At 43.3% G+C, this 19,035-nt stretch overlaps 1 protein-coding gene across 1 annotated transcript; it reads right to left on the reverse strand.

The window, feature by feature from the left end:
• Nucleotides 1-16,041: 16,041 nt before the first annotated feature.
• On the reverse strand, nucleotides 16,042-18,606 carry LOC123444642 (DNA-directed RNA polymerases II and IV subunit 5A-like). Its single transcript, XM_045121429.1, has 4 exons — nucleotides 18,082-18,606; nucleotides 17,289-17,468; nucleotides 17,091-17,204; nucleotides 16,042-16,485 (listed from the first exon to the last, which is right to left on the reverse strand). Exons 1-4 carry the CDS (start codon nucleotides 18,586-18,588, stop codon nucleotides 16,360-16,362), a joined length of 927 nt encoding a protein of 308 aa, XP_044977364.1. The 5' UTR covers nucleotides 18,589-18,606; the 3' UTR covers nucleotides 16,042-16,359.
• Between the last annotated feature and the right edge of the window lie 429 nt (nucleotides 18,607-19,035).

Consider the following 19,035-nt stretch of genomic DNA (forward strand, 5'->3'; position numbering starts at 1 on the left):
AAAAAGGTACTCTTACTCTCCACATAAGCATAATCTTTGGGGAGCCCATGGTTAGGACATTTTAGCATTACAGTTTTCAGTCTCCCCCAAGCTTGAGCTATGCTCTCTCCGTCATGAGGATAGAAATTATAAACATAATTCCTATTCTCATGGACTTCATGAAGAGGATAAAACTTGGAGTAAAAGAGAGACTGGATCTCTTCCCAGTCCCGTAGGTGAGAATCATCTAGTAGCATATACCATTCCAATGCTTTTCCTTTCAGTGACAAGGCAAATAATTTCCTCATGGCTCCATCTCTTGCCAAACCTGAAATCTTAAACAACTCACAAAGTTCTGTGAGTTTCAACAAATGAATACTAGGATCGACTGTTCCATCTCCTACATAACAATCATTCCTAATTATTTCAATTATCCCAAGTGTATTTTGAATGGGATACATTCAGTAGGTGGAGGAGACTTCTCTACCACGGGTGTGGTAAAGTGGCCTTCCCCAAGCAGCAAACTAAGAGTGCAGTTTTCCATAAGCCTAACTAGTCATGCCAATCATGACAAGCAAACTAACAAGACTAAAAAGCAAAGGTAAAAGATAGTGTGCAACTCCCCTATCTTGAAGACTGGAGTCCCCGGCAACGGCGCCAAAAATGTGCTTGATGAAGAGTTGATGGATATACTTCTCGCCCCTTGTTGGTTACCCCAACTGGAAGGTGGAGATGTAGTCAGCAGCAGATTTCCCTTACACGGAGACTGTAAGGTTTATCGAACCAGTAGGACTCCTAGGATCAACAAGTAGGTGTCTTCCACCCTGGCGCTAGCAGAAGACGTGGACCTGCACACACAACAAATAACATTGTTCCCAACGAGTACATAGAGGTTGTCAATCTCTCCGGCCTTGCAGTTTGCAAAGGATCAAAACACAAGCGGGGAGGTAATAATGATTTCAACGGAGAAGTAAATGAAAACGGAAAATGATGCAGGTGTAAACAATGATGGTGATATGGACCAGAGTCACATGATGTTCACTAGTGATGTCTCTCTCCCAAAAGACGATAAACAACTATGCTTGGGTAAACAAATCACAGTTGGGCAATTGACAGAATTATGATCGCACCGCAATGCTAATTATGCTACATGATAGTTAGAGGTTCAATAGTAACGGGCAGTATGCCAAGACAAGTAGACCATTTATTCATCAACATCTACTTACTAATCATCCACCTTGAGATATCTATCCAGAACATCTCACCGGTATTAAGTTGCGAGCCCCACCCAAAGTGTAAACTCAAAGCAACAGACAACTGCATTAACGAACTGTGCGTAAGGTAAACAATCCTTGCAACCATGGTCACAAGCATCGTTGTTTTCTCCCTGGTGGCAACAAGCACATCCCCTAGTCTCATGTTTCTGTCACTCAAGCTAGACATCGAGGGGCATGAACCCACAATCATGCATAACGCTCCCTCTTGGAGTTACAATCTACTACTCGGCCAAAGCAATAAATAGCAATGGAGAACATGCATGAATCACTAAGGAACATAATATAAAAGGATAATCAAATATATAACTCATAACAATCTGAACATAATCTCATAATCCATCGGATCCCAACAAACCGAGCATAGCAAAAGCAACAGAATTACATAGATGCCTTGATCATGTAGGGCAGCTCACAAGGACTAACCATTGAAGCACGGGATTGGAGAGAATACATCACATAGCTACTAGTCATGGACTCATGGTCCAAGGAGGACTACTCACGGCACATCCAGGAAGCTTCCATGGCGGTGGAGAAGCTCCCGGAGGTCAATCCTCCCTCCGGTAGGGTGCCGGGAAGAGGTCTCCTGACACTCCCGATCTCGGAAGCGCTGCGGCGGCGGAAAGATGGAGAAAATCGCGATTCCAGAAAGTCTACAAGGGTTTCCTCTCGGGACTCTAAATATAGGCCAAAGGAGGGCACCGGAGTAGGTGGGACCCACCCAGGCGACCTCCTCACGCGGGGTAGGGCCTGGCCGCGCCAGCAGGCCGCCTGGGAGGCCCCCTAGCCCCCCTGGCCCATCTTCGGTGATCCGGAAGCTTCCGTTTTTCTGATTTTTTATATATTTTTCTGGAATTTTTCCGGCTTCGGAAAATTGGGTAAAAGCCCCTGCAAAATAGACATCAGCAGACATAAACTGGCACTGGGTGCACTGAGTTAGTAGGTTAGTCCAAATATGTGTAAAATGGTATAAAAGTGTAGCAAAACATATAACAATGTCACCCAAAATATCATGGAACAAGCAGAAATTATAGATACGTTTGGGACGTATCACAGATACATTGACATGCAAAAAAGAGTAGCAATAAACTGACACGATCATATGCTACATTCATAGTTTGGGTCTTGTCCATCACATGATTCTCCTTATGATGTGATCCCGTTATCAAGTGACAATGCTTGTCTATGGCCAGTAAATGTTGACCATGTTCGATCAACGAGCTAGTCAACTAGAGGCTCACTAGGGACAGTGTGTTGTCTATGTATCCACACATGTATTTGAGTTTCCAATCAATACAATTCTTGCATGATAATAAACGATTATCATGAACAATGAAATATAATATTAACCAATTTATTATTGCCTCTGGGGCATATTTCCAACAGTCTCCCACTTGCAGTAGAGTCAATAATCTAGTTCACATCACTATGTGATTGTAATGAATCTAACACCCATACAGTTCTAGGGTTCGATCATGTCTTGCTTGTGAGAGAGGTTTTTAGTCAACGGGTCTGAACCTTTCAGATCCGTGTGTGCTTTACAAATCTCTATGTCATCTATAGACGCCTCTACCACGCGCCATTTCAAACTATTCCAAATGACTACTCCACTATACGAATCCGGTTTACTACTCACAGTCTTCTGGATTAGTGACAAATCTTCCATCGACGCAACCCTTTACGACGAACTCTTTTATCACCTCCATAATCGAGAAAAATTCCTTAGTCCACTAGTTACTAAGGATAACTTTTGACCGTTGTCCAGTAATCCATTCCTGGATCACTTTTGTACCCCTTGACAGATTCATGGCAAGGCACACATCAGGTGTGGTACATAACATAGCATACTATAGAGCCTATGGCTAATGCATAGGGGACGACCTTCGTCCTTTCTCTTTCTTCTGTCGTGGTCGAGCTACGAATCTTACTCAAATTCACACCTTACAACACACGCAAGAACTCCTTCTTTGTCGATCTATTTTAAACTCCTTCAATAACTTGTCAAGAACATTGAGCATCATGTCTTTGACCATATCACATCACATGCATACCGTGCAAAAACAAGTTAGACGTCCTCTAATTTGTTGTTGCATGTTTTATGTGGCAACTATGGGTATCTAGTATGATCGCATCTTACTTACGCAAAACCACAACAGTGATATGCAAGTTGCTATTTAACCTTCTCCAAGGACCGCCTCGGTCAAAGCCAATTCAACTAAAGTTGGAGAGGTGATATGCAATACCTATCCGGGGTGATGATCATCTACGGGAGGGGAGAGTGAATCTACATACCCTTGTAGATCGCTAAGCGGAAGCGTATATAACGCGGTTGATGTAGTGGAACATCTTCGCGATTCAAATCGCAGCCCGTCCCGCGATCCCATCACGATCCATCCCGATCTAGTGCCGAGCGGATGGCACCTCCGCGTTCAGCACATGTACGACTCGATGACGTCTCCTCCTTCTTGATCCAGCAAGATAGGAAGGAGAAGTAGATGGGATCTCAACCAGCACAACGACATGGTGGAGATGATGGTGGAGCAGTGCAAGCACGACTTCGCCAAGCGCTGCCGGAACCGATCTGAGGAGAAAACAGAGTTATGGGAGAGGTAGGGCTGCCACCGGGGCGTGGGAATTGATGTGTTCAGCCCCTCCCTCTCCCCCACTATATATAGGAGGCTAGGAGGAGGGTTGGGTCGCAGCCCTAGCCCCCCCTTCAAGGAGGGGGCGTGGGCCTAGGGAGGTTTCCTCCCTCCCCAAGGCACCTAGGAGGTGCCTTCCCCTTTAGGAACTCTTCCCTCCCAACCGCATGGGCCCTTGGGGGCTGGCCCAACAAGGATTGGACGCCCCCTTACAGCACATCCAAGTCCTAGGGTCTGGAGGGACCCTTCCGGACTCCTACAGAACCCTATGGAACTTTCTGCAACCTTCCAGAAGCTTCCCGGTACAATACCGATAAAACCCAACACTTTTTCGATAGCCAAAATAGTACTTCCCATATATAAATCTTTATCTTCGGACCATTACGGAGCTCCCCATGACGTCCGGGTTCTCATCTGGGACTCCGAACAACATTCAGTCACCAACTTACATATCCCAATACTACTCTAGTGTCACCGAACGTTAAGTGTGCACACCCTGCGGGTTCGAGAACTATGCAGACATGACCGAGACACCTCTACGTTCAATAACCAATGGTGGGACCTGGATGCGCATATTGGTTCCTACATATTCTATGAAGATCCTTATCGGTCGAACCTCTATATCAAGGATTCAGTTAATCCCGTATATTGTTCCCTTTGTCCATCGGTATGTTCCTTGCCCGAGGTTCGATCATCGGTATCTCCATACCTAGTACAATCTTGTTACCAACAAGTCTCTTCATTCTTTCCGTAATACAAGATCCTGTGACTAAATATTTAGTCACATTGCTTGCAAGGCTTATTGTGATGTTGTATTACCGAGTGGGCCCCGAGATACCTCTCCCTCACACGGAGTGACAAATCCGGGTCTTGTTCCATGGCAACCCAACAGACACCTTCGGAGATACCTGTAGAAAACCTTTATAGTCACCTAGTTACGTTGTGACGTTTGATACACACAAGGTATTCCTCTGGTGTCCGGGAGTTGCATGATCTCATGGTCATAGGAAAACATACATTGACATGCAGAAAACAATAGCAATAAACTGACACGATTATATGCTACATTCATAGTCTGGGTCTTGTCTGTCACATCATTCTCCTAATGATGTGATCCCGTTATCAAGTGACAACGCTTGTCTATGGCCAGGAAACCTTGACCGTCTTTGATCAATGAGCTAGTCAACGAGAGGCTCACTAGGGACAGTGTGTTGTCTATGTATCCACACATGTATTTGAGTTTCCAATCAATACAATTCTAGCATGGATAATAAACGATTATCATGAACAATGAAATATAATAATAACCAATTTATTATTGCCTCTAGGGCATATTTCCAACAGAACCGGCCCAGCACCAGGCTTCAACCGGACATGGTTGTGTTGAGCTCCGGTTGTTAGGCGGATGTGGACCGGTTGTCCGCTATTTTATATAGCCTGGTACTACCTGTGTTCCTAGCGGTTATACCTCTTGGGACTTTGACGTGTCCAGTGCTCGAGTTGAATGGAATCGCCGACCACATTTCTGTTATGGCTCGGTGGTTGTGCAGTGGCTGGGTGGTTGTACCGGTCATGCCGGTTATACTGCCCACATCACTGGTTGCACCGCTCCTATGTAATTCTGCACATAACGGGCAGATTTGTGGGGACCTATTTAAGGGGGCCTTCTTCCCCAATGGTTCCCCAATTCTTGAGCTCGTTTTTGCCCCCCATTGTTGACCTTCTTAGAGCTTGCTAACTCTCAATCCCTACAATGATTATTGCTAGTTCTTGAGGGAAAATAGAGAGAAGATGTAGATCCACATTTCCACCAATCACTTTCTCCTCTATGTGAGGGAAACCCCTTGGATCTTGATCTCGATGTTCTTTGTGAGCTCCTTGTTCTTTCTCTTATATTCCTCTATAGCTTTTGTTGTTGTGGAGGGATTTGAGTGTGAAGGACTTGGGCACTCTGTGTGCCCTTTCCATTGCATTTAATGCATATGTTTGAGTTCTCCACGGGTGATACGTGGAAGTGAAGTTCGAGAAGCTTATTACTCTTGGGTGCTTGGTACCCTAATACTTGTTCTTGGGTGCTTTGGCATCTGAGAAGCTTGGTGGTACCTCAGAGCTCAATCACTGTGGTGTAAAGCTCCGGGCAAGCTTCGGAGTCTCCAATTAGGTTGTGGAGATTGCCCCGAGCATTTGAGGTTACCTTGAAGCCATATTCCATTGTGTTGAAGCTTCGTGGTGTTGTTGGGAGCCTTCAATTAAGTTGTGGAGATTGCCACAACCTTGTTTGTACGGGTTCGGTGACCACCCTCAAGGGTCCCTTGGTGCAATCTGACATCTTGCATTGTCCGAGGGCGTGAGGATATTACGGTGGCCTTAGTGGCATCTTGGGGAGCATTGTGCCTCCACACCGCTCCAAATGGAGATTAGCATCCGCAAGGCTGTGAACTTTGGGATACATCATCTTCTCTGCCTGCCTTGGTTATCTCTTAACCGAGCCCTTTACTTATGCACTTTAATTTGTGATAGCCATATTGTTTCTTGTTATATATCTTGCTATCACTTAGTTCTTTATCTTGCTTAGCATAAGTTGTTGGTGCACATAGGCGACCTAGTTGTTTTAGGTTTTGTGCTTGACAAATTAAACGTTAGTTTTATTCCGCATTTGTTCAAGCCTAAATCATAATTATTTTAAAGCACCTATTCACCCCCTCCTCTAGGCGACATCCACGTCCTTTCACCTGTGTCATGTGCCTTGCACCCTCATCCCTCTCCGAGCGTCATCGGCGCCCGTTGACCCAAACCACGACTTAAGCCGCCCCGTGGCATCAGCCATGGAAATACCATGACAAACATGATGTTGTTTATAGATCAACACATGTATTTAATTTTCCGATCAATAGAATTCTAGCATGGATAATAAACATGTATCACGAACAAGGAAATATGCTAATAGCCAATTTATTATTACCTATAGGGCATTTTTGCGCCACCTTGGCCTCCATGGCTCTCGAGGGGCGGGAGCCCCTCCGAGATTGGATATCTCCTCTTCTTTCTCTCTAGGGTTTATACTCTCTTTTTGGTTTTTTTTTTTTGTGGCCGAGAACCATCTCTTCTTTACCCGGGAGTTCCGTAACTCCGATCGAACTGAAATTTTACACGATTGTTTCCTGATATTATCTTCCCTGCGCACGAAGGAGAGCTCAAACCAACTTACACGTGACCACAAGTCACCCTGGTGCACCCCTGGCTTGTGGAGACCATGGGCTCCCTCTTACTTTGGTGCCAAAAATTCAGATATATTCCACAAAAATCCACGTAAAATTTTACGTCATTTCTGTTGGAATTATTCCCTAGAGGCAATAATAAATATAGTTACTATTATAATTCCTGTATCCAGATAATTTTTATTGTCCATGCTATAATTGTATTGAATGAATACTTATATACATGTGTGGATACATAGACAAAACACTGTCCCTAGCAAGCCTCTAGTTGGCTAGCCAGTTGATCAAAGATAGTCAGTGTCTTCTGATTATGAACAAGGTGTTGTTGCTTGATAACTGGATCACGTCATTAGGAGAATCACGTGATGGACTAGACCCAAACTAATAGACGTAGCATGTTGATCGTGTCATTTTGTTGCTACTGTTTTCTGCGTGTCAAGTATTTGTTCCTATGACCATGAGATCATATAACTCACTGACACCGGAGGAATACTTTGTGTGTATCAAATGTCGCAACGTAACTGGGTGACTATAAAGATGCTCTACAGGTATCTCCAAAGGTGTTAGTTGAGTTAGTATGGATCGAGACTGGGATTTGTCACTCCGTGTGACGGAGAGGTATCTCGGGGCCCACTGGGTAATACAACATCACACACAAGCCTTGCAAACAATGTGACTTAGTGTAAGTTGCGGGATCTTGTATTATGGAACGAGTAAAGAGACTTGCCGGTAAACGAGATTGAAATAGGTATACGGATACTGACGATCGAATCTCGGGCAAGTAACATACCGAAGGACAAAGGGAATGACATACAGGATTATATGAATCCTTGGCACTGAGGTTCAAACGATAAGATCTTCGTAGAATATGTAGGATCCAATATGGGCATCCAGGTCCCGCTATTGGATATTGACCGAGGAGTCTCTCGGGTCATGTCTACATAGTTCTCGAACCCGCAGGGTGTGCACACTTAAGGTTCGATGTTGTTTTATGCGTATTTGAGTTATATGGTTGGTTACTGAATGTTGTTCGGAGTCCCGGATGAGATCACGGACATCACGAGGGTTTCCGGAATAGTCCAGAAACGAAGATTGATATATAGGATGACCTCATTTGATTACCGGAAGGTTTTCGGAGTTACCGGGAATGTACCGGGAATGACGAATGGGTTCCGGGAGTTCACCGGGGGGGCAACCCTCCCCGGGGAAGCCCATAGGCATTGGGGGTGGCGCACCAGCCCTTAGTGGGCTAGTGGGACAGCCCAAAAGAGCCCTGTGCGCCATAGGAAGAAAAATCAAAGAGAAAAGAAAAAAAAAGAGGAGGTGGGAGAAGGGGGAAGGACTCCTCCTTCCAAACCTAGTTGGACTCGGTTTGGAAGGGGAGAACTCCCCCCCTTGGCTCGGCCGAAGCCCTTAGGGGTCCTTGGACCCCAAGGCAAGGCTCCCCCTCTTCCCCCTATATATACGGAGGTTTTAGGGCTGATTTGACACAACTTTGCCACGGCAGCCCGACCACATATCTCCACGGTTTTACCTCTAGATCGTGTTTCTGCGGAGCTCGGGCGGAGCCCTGCTGAGACGAGATCATCACCAACCTCCGGAGCGTCGTCACGCTGTCGGAGAACTCTTCTACCTCTCCGTCTCTCTTGCTGGATCAAGAAGGCCGAGATCATCGTCGAGCTGTACGTGTGCTGAACGCGGAGGTGCCGTCCGTTCGGCACTAGATCGTGGGACTGATCGCGGGACGGTTCGCGGGGCGGATCGAGGGACGTGAGGACGTTCCACTACATCAACCGCGTTCACTAACGCTTCTTCTGTACGGTCTACAAGGGTACGTAGATCACACATCCCCTCTCGTAGATGGACATCACCATGATAGGTCTTCGTACGCGTAGGAAAATTTTTGTTTCCCATGCGACGTTCCCCAACAATTTCGACACCGTTATTTTTTCACCTAAAAAACCAAAAACAAAATAAAGCAGGAATTTGCCTTTGGCACTTGGTTATAATGTCAATCCAAATAGAACTAATATAAATGGTAGCCAAAATATGTAAAATTGGTATGATAAGAACATGAAACAATAAAAAATTATAGATAAGTTAGAGATGTATGGACATCCCCAAGCTTAATTCCTACTCGTTCTCGAGTAGTTAAATAATAAAACATAGATATTTTTTTATGTGGCATGTTGCCTAGCACAATCATGATCAGATAATTAATTGTGATACAAACCTGGTATAAAAGTCATTCCAAGGCAATAGTCTATCAAATTGGCATTGAAACAATAGTACATAAACATGGAAGTAAACAATCATTGCCTTTCGAGCTGAAGATGCTAAATAAAGTGATCCCTACACACTTAGCCATGATAAGCATGGCAGCAACCCACTGCTTGATACATCTCTAACATATTACGTATCAATATTTTTTATTGTTCCAAGATATTATATTATCAATCATGGATTGTTTATATGCAATAATATGCCATTTTATATCATTTTTTGGAACTAAACTATTAGCCAAGTTTCTAGTGCCACTTGTTGTTTTCTGCTTGTTTTTGGTTTTCCACGAAATCAGTACCAAACGAAGTCCAAACGCTATGAACATTTTTTATGTTTTTTTAGACAAAAGAGACCCTAGAAGCTTTAGAAGGAGACGAGAGGACACACAAGGAGACAACAAGGCAACAGGACGCTCAAGGGGGTAGGAGCGCCTTGATGCCTTATGGGCTCCTCATGGCTCCATCTGACCTAATTCCACCTTCATAAATTCTATAACTCAGGAAACCAACACAAAGACACCAGAAACACTTATTTCGCCACCCCAAGTCTTTGTTCTGTTGTGATCCCATCCGGAGACCTTTTTCATTGCCCTCTTGGAGGAGGGAATCGATCACGGAGGCCCTATAAATCAACCTTGTCGCCTCCAGGATGATGTGTGAGTAGTCCACCATAGAATTACGGGTCTATAGCTACTACCTATATGGCTTCTTCTCTTTCTTCGATCTTCAATACAAACTTCACTGCGATTCATGTAGTGATCTATTCGATGCATTCCTCTTTTGCGGTGTGTATGTTGGGATCCGATGAATTGTTGTTTTTGATCATATTATTCATCAATATTAATTAAGCCTTCTGTGAATTATTTTATGCACGATTGTTATAGCTTCACATTTCTCTTTGTTCTATCGGTTTGGTCTGGTCAACTAGATTGATTTATCTTCAATGGGAGCGGTGTGTTGTGATGGGTTCAATCTTCCGGTGCTCAATCCCAATGATACAAAGGGACATGACACATATTTGTATTGTTGCCTTTAAGGAGAAAACGATGGGGTTTGAACATATTGCTTGTCTTACTTTGTCTACATCATGTCACCTTGCTCCAAGAATTACTCTGTTTTTAATGCATGCTGGATAGCGGTCGATGAGTGGAGTAATAGTAGTAGATGCAGGCAGGAGTCGGTCTACTTGTTTAGGGATATGATTCCTATATACATGATCATTGTTTTGAATAACATGTCATAACTAAGCGCTATTCTGTCAATTTCCCAATAGTAATTTGTTTACACAACGTATGCTATGTTCGAGAGAGAAGCCTCTAGCGAAATGTATGGACCCCGGCTCTACTTAAACATATTTATTAAAAAACCTAAAAAATACCTTCGTGCAATTTATTTACTATTTTTACTTTTTATATTTATATTATCTGTCAACCAGTATTTTATCCTTGTACATAATGAGTTCAAGGGGCTCGGGGCTTGACAACCCTCTTGCCCGCGTTGGGTGCAAGTGTTTGGTTCTATGTGTGTAGGTGCTCAAAAAAGGGAGTTTGTGTGAGTCTCCTATTGGTTAGATAACCTTGGTTCTCACTGATGTAAATACTGATCTCTAGTGTAATCCATATCCCCTCCTCTTCAGGGAAAACCCCACTAGCATATGAAGATCCCACTAGCTTAATAGTGAAGTATATGAAAACTCTCTATATGAAGTACATGGTGCTACTTTGAAGCACAAGTGTGGTAAAGGATAGTAGTTTGTCCCCTCTACTTTTTATTTTATTTTTGTTTTTCATCATTTTTATGGGATCTTTTTTAATGGTCTCCTTTTGGCCTCCTTTTTATCCTTATAGGTAGGGAAACACTATAATAATGCATCACATTTTATTTTACATACAACTCAAAGATATGAACAATATGATCACTGCTAATGAATTCCTCTCGCACTCTACCAGGATGTGCAATGATCTAACGCAACATGTATTAAAATGATGAACGATGGCTTTGCCACAAGTATCATGTGGGCTCTACATGATCATGCAAAGCAATATGACAATGAATGTTCAAGTCATATGAATGGTAATAATGGAAGTTGCATGCCAATATATGTCGGAATGGTTATGGAAATGCCATGATAGGTAGGTATGGCCGCTATTTTGAGGAAGGATATGATGAGGTTTATGTGTGAGAGAGTGTGTCATCTCACGGGATTTGGATGCGCGAGCGAAGTTTGCACCAAGTCTTGAGGTGAGAGTGAGCAATGCACGGTGCAGAATAGGCTAGCAAAATATGGATAGGTGGAAGTGCTTTCAGACCAAAACTCACATTAAACATAAAGAAATCGAGTATTTATTCCAAAAATTTAGTTAGCCCTCGAAGCAAAGTATAACTTGCATGGGAGGAGGTTGTGTTGAGTTAACCATCGTGCGCCCCCGATCCGAATACACAAAGATTTATTAAATCAATGATAAATTATACTCTGAATTCACCGCTAATACCAGCGGCCACCACTTTCATGCATATGGATTCATGAACATTAACACCAATATTAATACTTAGCTTTAATTTTCTACAAACAAACTCACATATTACAACCTAACTATCACAAAAATATCACAAGAAATAAAACTTCTCATGTTCAATGATAATGTTTTATGCAAGTTTTTATATATGCCATATGTACATACCTACGACTAACCATGCAGATAACCAATTTCTTTCGACTCTCCGAAAATATATAAGTGAAGCAAAAGAGTTAATCCTTTCTACAAAAGACTTGGCCAAACTCTAACAAATATAAGTGCAGCAAAAGATCATTCTAAAAATAACAGTATTTCGAATGTAGAAAAACGAGCATCCAAACTTCAAAATATATGCATGAAGCACACGAAGCATTCTATGATGCCATACTCAAAACATATGCATGAAGTGCAAAGACCATTCTATAAACAACCATGGACTATCTCATACCATCATGATGCATAACTAAAATAAAAATAGAATTAAACATACCTCCACCCAAGGAGGGTTGTTTATTGGACCACGTGTACATACCTCCAACCATATGAATTTCTCTCAAATTATAAGAATGAATAATAGAATTAAACATATAAGAAAGATGTGACATGCTAATATGTTTATTCTTCTCATCACAAGTTATCAAAATGCTAAATTCTCCCCTAAAACATAACGACAATAAATCTTACTACACACATAAGCAAATTGAGTAAGAAAATCCATCTTCAACTCCTCATGAGTTGGGTCATACACAACCACAAGGGATACACTGGAATTTAACAACTTATGTAACAAATTAACCCAAATAATTTTTTTGCCATACTCAACAGAAAAAATCTCGAGAGTATAAATCTAGAGCCAAATAAAATACCCCGAGATTTTCCACACAAGGAATCCAATCCTAGTGGAGAAGTTACGAGGATTCAGCATCCTCAAGACTATTGGAAATATGCCCTAGAGGCAAGAATATTGTATTGTTATATTTCCGTATTCATAATTAAGAGTTTATACTCTATGCTATAACTGCTATGATTTTGAAATATGTGATTCGATGGAAAACTCATATGCACGTGTGGAATGATAAACTATAAAATAAGGTTCCTAGTCTTGCCTCTAAGACTCGCTCAAGAGTTTTCGATGATCACATTTTTTGGATCTTAGGATATTGTTAAGTGTAACGACGGTCCTAAAACAACATTCAGAGTGTGATGTTAGAAGAACAATCATATTGAATCGATCCAGACATGTTTGTTATACTTTGTGATAATATCGTTTGTAATCAATTGTTATAATACGAAGTGTTAACAAGTAATTTATGTTCTTTAGACCATGAGAGTATCGTGATCACTTCTTATCGTATGATTAGCTTTGGGGTTGCTCAAACTTCATCTGTAACTAGGTGACCAAAACGATAACTTACACGTTCATCTAAAAGTTTGACAAGGTATTAAATAGCTCAATTGTGGATTTGCTCCTCCAACGATGGAGAGATATACTTAGGACCCTCTCGGTGTGACGACATCCATCATCGTCAAGACAGGCACATATGACTATGTCACGGGGATGGCGGAACACATCAATGAGAAAGAAGAACAAAAGTGGTAACGAGTACAACGGTATAGTGAGCATGTGAATGACTCGGGAGGATACCAATGCATCTCGGGTTTTGTAAAGTACCGCGAAGAAAAATAAATATCACATGATAACGAAAGGTTACTCAAATATCATGCGTGTGCTCATAGGGATCAATATGGATGTCCACGGTTTTGCTATCAATCATTGAGAGAACAAGTTTCGTTCGTGTCTATGAGTTACCGAACCTATGGGGTCACAATCTTAAGGTAATCACGATCTCCTAAGTGTCAGTAGTATGGGAGTAATAAGAACATATTTTTTTTAAATCCATTAATATTTGAAATAGTTTCGAGAGGATCCGAAATCGTTTCACGGTCAGGAGAAGGGTTTCATAGACTATCTCGCAACACCGGGTTTTACCGATAAATAATATATACATAGATGGAAAATATTTCGAAAGATGTTAAATTAATAATAAAAGTATGCTAAAATAGTTAGGAGGATTTTATATTTAATTTAATATTAATGGGCCTTAAAATGCCAAGTGGTGGAAGAGGAATTGGGCCACAAGGGCCCAATAGTGGACACGCCCCCTCTCCTCATGAAAGGGAGGGAGAAAGGCCGAATTGGAGGGGGAATCCCCCTTCTTAGTGAACTAAAGGGGAAGGGAAACCTCCCCTCTTTGTAGCGCCCCTCCTCTCTGCTCCCTCCTATTTATACTAGAGGATCTGGCCCCTTTGATACACAAGTTTTGGAGCCTCCTCTAGTTCATATAGTTCTAGTTCTAGTTGGTCCTAGTTGACTAATGACAACTAGATCTGGTTCCTCTAATTCTCATAGTTAGAATCCCTGTGTGGTTCTAATCTCCTCCCTCTAATTCTCTAGTGACGATTAGCTCTGGATGGAGAAGTGTTGCCAGATCATGAAGACTGTATGCTTGCAACCAAGTAGAGAGCTCGTGCTTCCAATCTTCCAAATGGTTGCACTTACAGTCCAAAAGCTTCAAACTTCAGCACACCAATGTAAAGATCACGTGGTGATTAAACGTGGGCATGAACAGTCCGGTCCGGGCCGAGTCGGGCTTTGTGTTCGGGCCAGACTCGTTTCGTTGTGTATTTCGAGTGGGCTCGGGCCTTAGAAATTTTTCTTATGCAAATTATACACAGGCCCGACTCGTCCCAACCCGAAATTGATCTTTTTAGTCCATTCGAGTTAGGCTCAGGCCTACATATTCGTTTTTTCGGTCGGACAGGGCTCGGGCTTTGCAAGTCGGGCTTTGACAGACCTGCCCCGAAACCCGGCCCAACCCGAGGAATGCCTAGGCTTAGTGGCGATCTAGTGAATAACCATGTGGATAACTTTCAGAACATTAGACACTCCAACATTGGATACCATTAATGTAGTTTCAAATTGTCCAACAAAAGGTTGACACGCGGACTTGAGTCGTGTGTTTCCCATTCACCCAAAACATATTAAATGATGTTAGTCGGCGTGGAAAGTTTAAAAAGCTACATTGACTATTGTCTACAACAAGCGTGCGAAAGGACATTGTTTGTATCTTTATCAACAAACAACACCTTTGTCCACCATTTCAATCGGGCTTTCGCTAAGTTATTTTTGTCAAAACCACTTCTCTATGTATCCGCCCATATCCCTCCGTCGACATCACCACCGAACTACGGTATATATTATCTATTTCCTTTTTGTTCATTTTTGTTCGTGGGCTTGGCCTTGGTGGCCGATCCATGATGCCTACTGCTACTACCAGAAACCACCACAACATCATAACAATTAAAGATTGCCGGTTACAGGCTTTAGTGTTTAGTACCCACTCCAAACTAAAATAAGTGTCGTGGTTTTAGTTTAAATTATCACAAACACTTTGAATCGGAAGTACTAGCACTACTTTGAATGATGTTAGCTTAATTCATGGGCTCCACGAGCTGTTGTCAAGGGCTAATAAGTGCATAAAAACACTGCGATAGGGATAGGATGACCTCGTCCCTGTGCGAGCCTACGTGTGGTCTCTGTTTGCATTCACTTATTTGTCCAGCTCCGACGAACTGTAGAATGGAACCGGACAGCTCCATAATGCAGTCCAGCCTATCATGTTAGGTTAGCTTTGCAATTCCTGTCATAACTCAGCATCTCCGGTGCTATGCGTATCCATGCCTAGACAAAGATGGAAGCTAGTGATAAGATTCTACCACGACACGGCAACGTGATGGGAATGACACCCATATGCTGCCGTTTCTTCGAGCTAACATTTAGTAACAAGGATAAGAGTAGCATTCCGCAAGATATCTAACACTACCCTTTCTTTCATGAAAAGAGTAAACCCTTCTTCTACATATCTTTCTACCAGCTGTAAAGCTATGATACACTCTTGGCGTACTCTTGAAAAAAAAGAGTAAACCCTAGAGCAACCATCAACTCGCTATAAGCTCATTCCGGGTATCGTAAAGAAGTTGATCACCCATACCACACACAGACCCTTTTCTAAAAAAAAAAAATACCACACACAGACACAACGTCATGGCCGGAGCTGCCGGCTGCGGAGTTTCAAGAATGGTTCATTCAAATGATATAGCAATCGGAGCTGCAGAGCCTTCCATGGCTCTCAACACACTAGTTTCTGTTCTGTATTGTTCTATAAAGTTCTTGAAACAATGGTACAACATGAGGATTTTGCTTATGCTCCATACACTCGGCTTATTAAGAAATCCACTTACGTAACAGGCATACGATCCTTAAGAATGGCGGCTTGAAGCGATGCCGTTTTTCTCCAAGCAAGCGAATGGGTATGTGTGTCATGTGTCATGTGTGTAACTGCAAAAATCACCATGTTCTTGGTTCCTTGATTTCACTTTGTGTACTGTCATACAACATAGCGATATGTGACGTATCTGCCGGCTGTCTCGCTGGGCCTGATGATCTTCACCACCTGCCCTCGCTTGAGGCCATAGTACCTCGCAATGGGATCCGTAATCTGTATTCTTGGTAGCTGTGGTTCATTGAATTCAGAAGAGAGATGGGTTACATGCCTGTTCATATTTCTAGCAAAGTACTGTAAAATGGAGAGGGTGTCATGCAGCAAGAAGTGATAGAAGCATGGATGTGTTGGCAAACAAGAAAAATTTAGTAGCTATTGTTGTATATCTCCCATAGACAAACAACATCAATTTTCTTAGAGCAAATTGTGCAAACATGTTGTTCTTAAAATTGTAGAGAATCCAGAATGGGCATCTAAAAGATTGTCATTATTTCTCTGCCCTATATTTGTTTGTGCCTAAAATGGGTCTGATACATAACTACATAACGTAGTTAATAGAACTGAAAGTAAACAAATTAAGATGAGTGAAACACACTAGACAATGGCAATGGTTGATGCTATAGAAAGTTCTGACAGCCTTTTATGTTACTAACTACTCCCTCTGTTCCTAAATACTTGTTGTTGGGGAGAACTAGTTCTTCCCAACGACAAATTTTTTGGTACCGCGCCAATGTTCATCATATTGCTATATCAGGGAATTGAATACATGATTGGCTGGCTCCACTGATGCCCCAAAGTAGTGCAACTTGCAAGTGCTAATCAAGATTTAGTAATACCTGAGTTTCCTTTAAAGTGTACCGCGCCAATAACGTCTTCTTTTCCTCGTTAGCAAGCACTTGATGCTCCGGAACAAGAACATGTTCCTTGATATTTATAAGCATTTCGGCGTCCTGTGGTTCGTTGCTTCAGTTATAAGAAGGCTAGAGTAACAAATGACAGCAAATGTGTGAGTGGAATTGGAATGCAAGATCAACCTGGAAAACCTCCAAGTGGATCTTTGGCTCCAGTTCTTGGAGGAACGATTTCGCAAATGGGGTGAGGTTCTGTTGCACAACCAATATAGCCCTTGAGACTTTCTCGGCGTTCATCATTTCAACGTACTTCTTGATGTGCTTCATCCCCACCTTCTCGTCGTTGGGGAAGAACACGTAAATCTGATTCGAAAGAGAGAGAAAATGACAAATATGTGTCTGGAGAAGTGCAGAGGGAGTGCCAAAGGTAGAATTTCACCAACATAATAGCTGAACTAGGCAGAAAATGCAGCATTGACTTGCTCTGAATTGTCCCTAGCAGTCATCACTCATCATCAGGCAGCATGGTCGAGCTACTTGATCGGCTAAATTCTTCCAATAGTTCGTAGTCATATATGTAGAATTGTAGGGGTAGGGGCTAGCTAGGTATAGTAGCAGACGGAAAGCAGCGCAGTCGAACGAAGGAGCTTGCCTAGCACAACGTGCACATCAGAGCAGAGTGCTGAGTGCTGAGTGCCTCCCAAGCTAAGCAGCCGACGCCATGAGCACCACGAACTAAGCTTGCATCGAGCACTCGATGGCAGAACAAACACCGGTGGATCCAACAGAAGAGAACAGATCGAGCAAGAGCAAGATGACGGAGCCAGGGGTTCGAATCTGACGAAGTTATCGACCGAGAGACGGATCGCGGATGACCGTCGGGCAAACAGAGAGCTGGATCCGTGGCGGACGACTAACTACTGAAGCTGAGCGGGAAGAGGAAAGCAAAAAAATGGCAGGGCTGAGCCGAGCTGACCTGGTCGTTGGGGTCGTTCTTCTTGCACTTGTTGATGAGCATGTCCTCGCGGTGGAAGGTCTCGCCGTACTTGCGCTGGAAGTCGCGGCGGGTCATGGACAGCTCGTGCTCCACCACCAGGTACCCCCGGTCGCGCAGCATGTGCATCACCGTGCGCCGGATCCGGACCAGCCGCCCCACCGTCACGTCCTCCGTCACCAGGCCCGACGCCATCACCCTCCTCCTCCTCCCCCGCTGCCGGCGGCGGCTTCGGTTTCGAGGCGGAGCTGCAGCTGCCGAGCTTGACCTGCGGAGGGCGACGACGTCGGCCCACTCTGCTTTTCTCCAAATCCAGCAAGTGGGTTGGCTGCGCGGATAGAATATTGTCACGCGCGCCTCCAAGTTGCTTCCGCGGATGACCGGTGGGGCCCCGGTAACAGCAGTGAGCAGTGCCCAATACGGGCCGACTTTACAGCGTGTGTTCTGACTGGTCGGCTCTGTAACGTTGCTAAATGGAGTATCTCCCATGAAGCAATCACTTTTTCTACTACCTTCTACCGCGATGTCACTCCCACCGTCTGCATCTACACCCCGATCTTGGCTCGCAAGCAAGAATGTTCTAAGGTCAACTTCAACGCGCGATCCCATACGGACGTCTGTTTTGTTCGAATTCTGTTTGTTTGGAACGGGTAATGGGATCGTGTCCATGTCTGTCGTGTGATGCGGTGGCCGTGTGCTCAACGCACGGATGCATCCTTCGGCCGCATCCTGTCCGTCACGGTCAATATGCCCATATATTCATATTTATCAATGTTTTAAACAGGTTTGCATGTTCATATATCAATTGTCTCTAATAAAAATAGTTTTACAACCCAATCGAAATTGTCTTGAATAAAATAGGTTTACAACCAAATCAAAATTGTCTTGAATAAAGGTAATTAACCAACACAGCTATTGGTTTTCAATGTGATCCCA

This window comes from Hordeum vulgare, chromosome 3H (assembly GCF_904849725.1).
Source record: "Hordeum vulgare subsp. vulgare chromosome 3H, MorexV3_pseudomolecules_assembly, whole genome shotgun sequence".
NCBI classification, from domain to species: Eukaryota; Viridiplantae; Streptophyta; class Magnoliopsida; order Poales; family Poaceae; genus Hordeum; species Hordeum vulgare.

What these genes read in the sequence shown, in the direction of transcription:
- LOC123444642 (XM_045121429.1), bottom strand. Translation starts at nt 18,588, where the DNA reads ATGGGAGATACTCCATTTAGCAACGTTACAGAGCCGACCAGTCAGAAC. An exon ending in AGAACGACCCCAACGACCAG is followed by an intron (nt 17,469 to 18,081) that starts GTCAGCTCGGCT and finishes CTTTCGAATCAG; the next exon opens with ATTTACGTGTTCTTCCCCAA. An exon ending in ACACTTTAAAGGAAACTCAG is followed by an intron (nt 16,486 to 17,090) that starts GTATTACTAAAT and finishes AATGAACCACAG; the next exon opens with CTACCAAGAATACAGATTAC.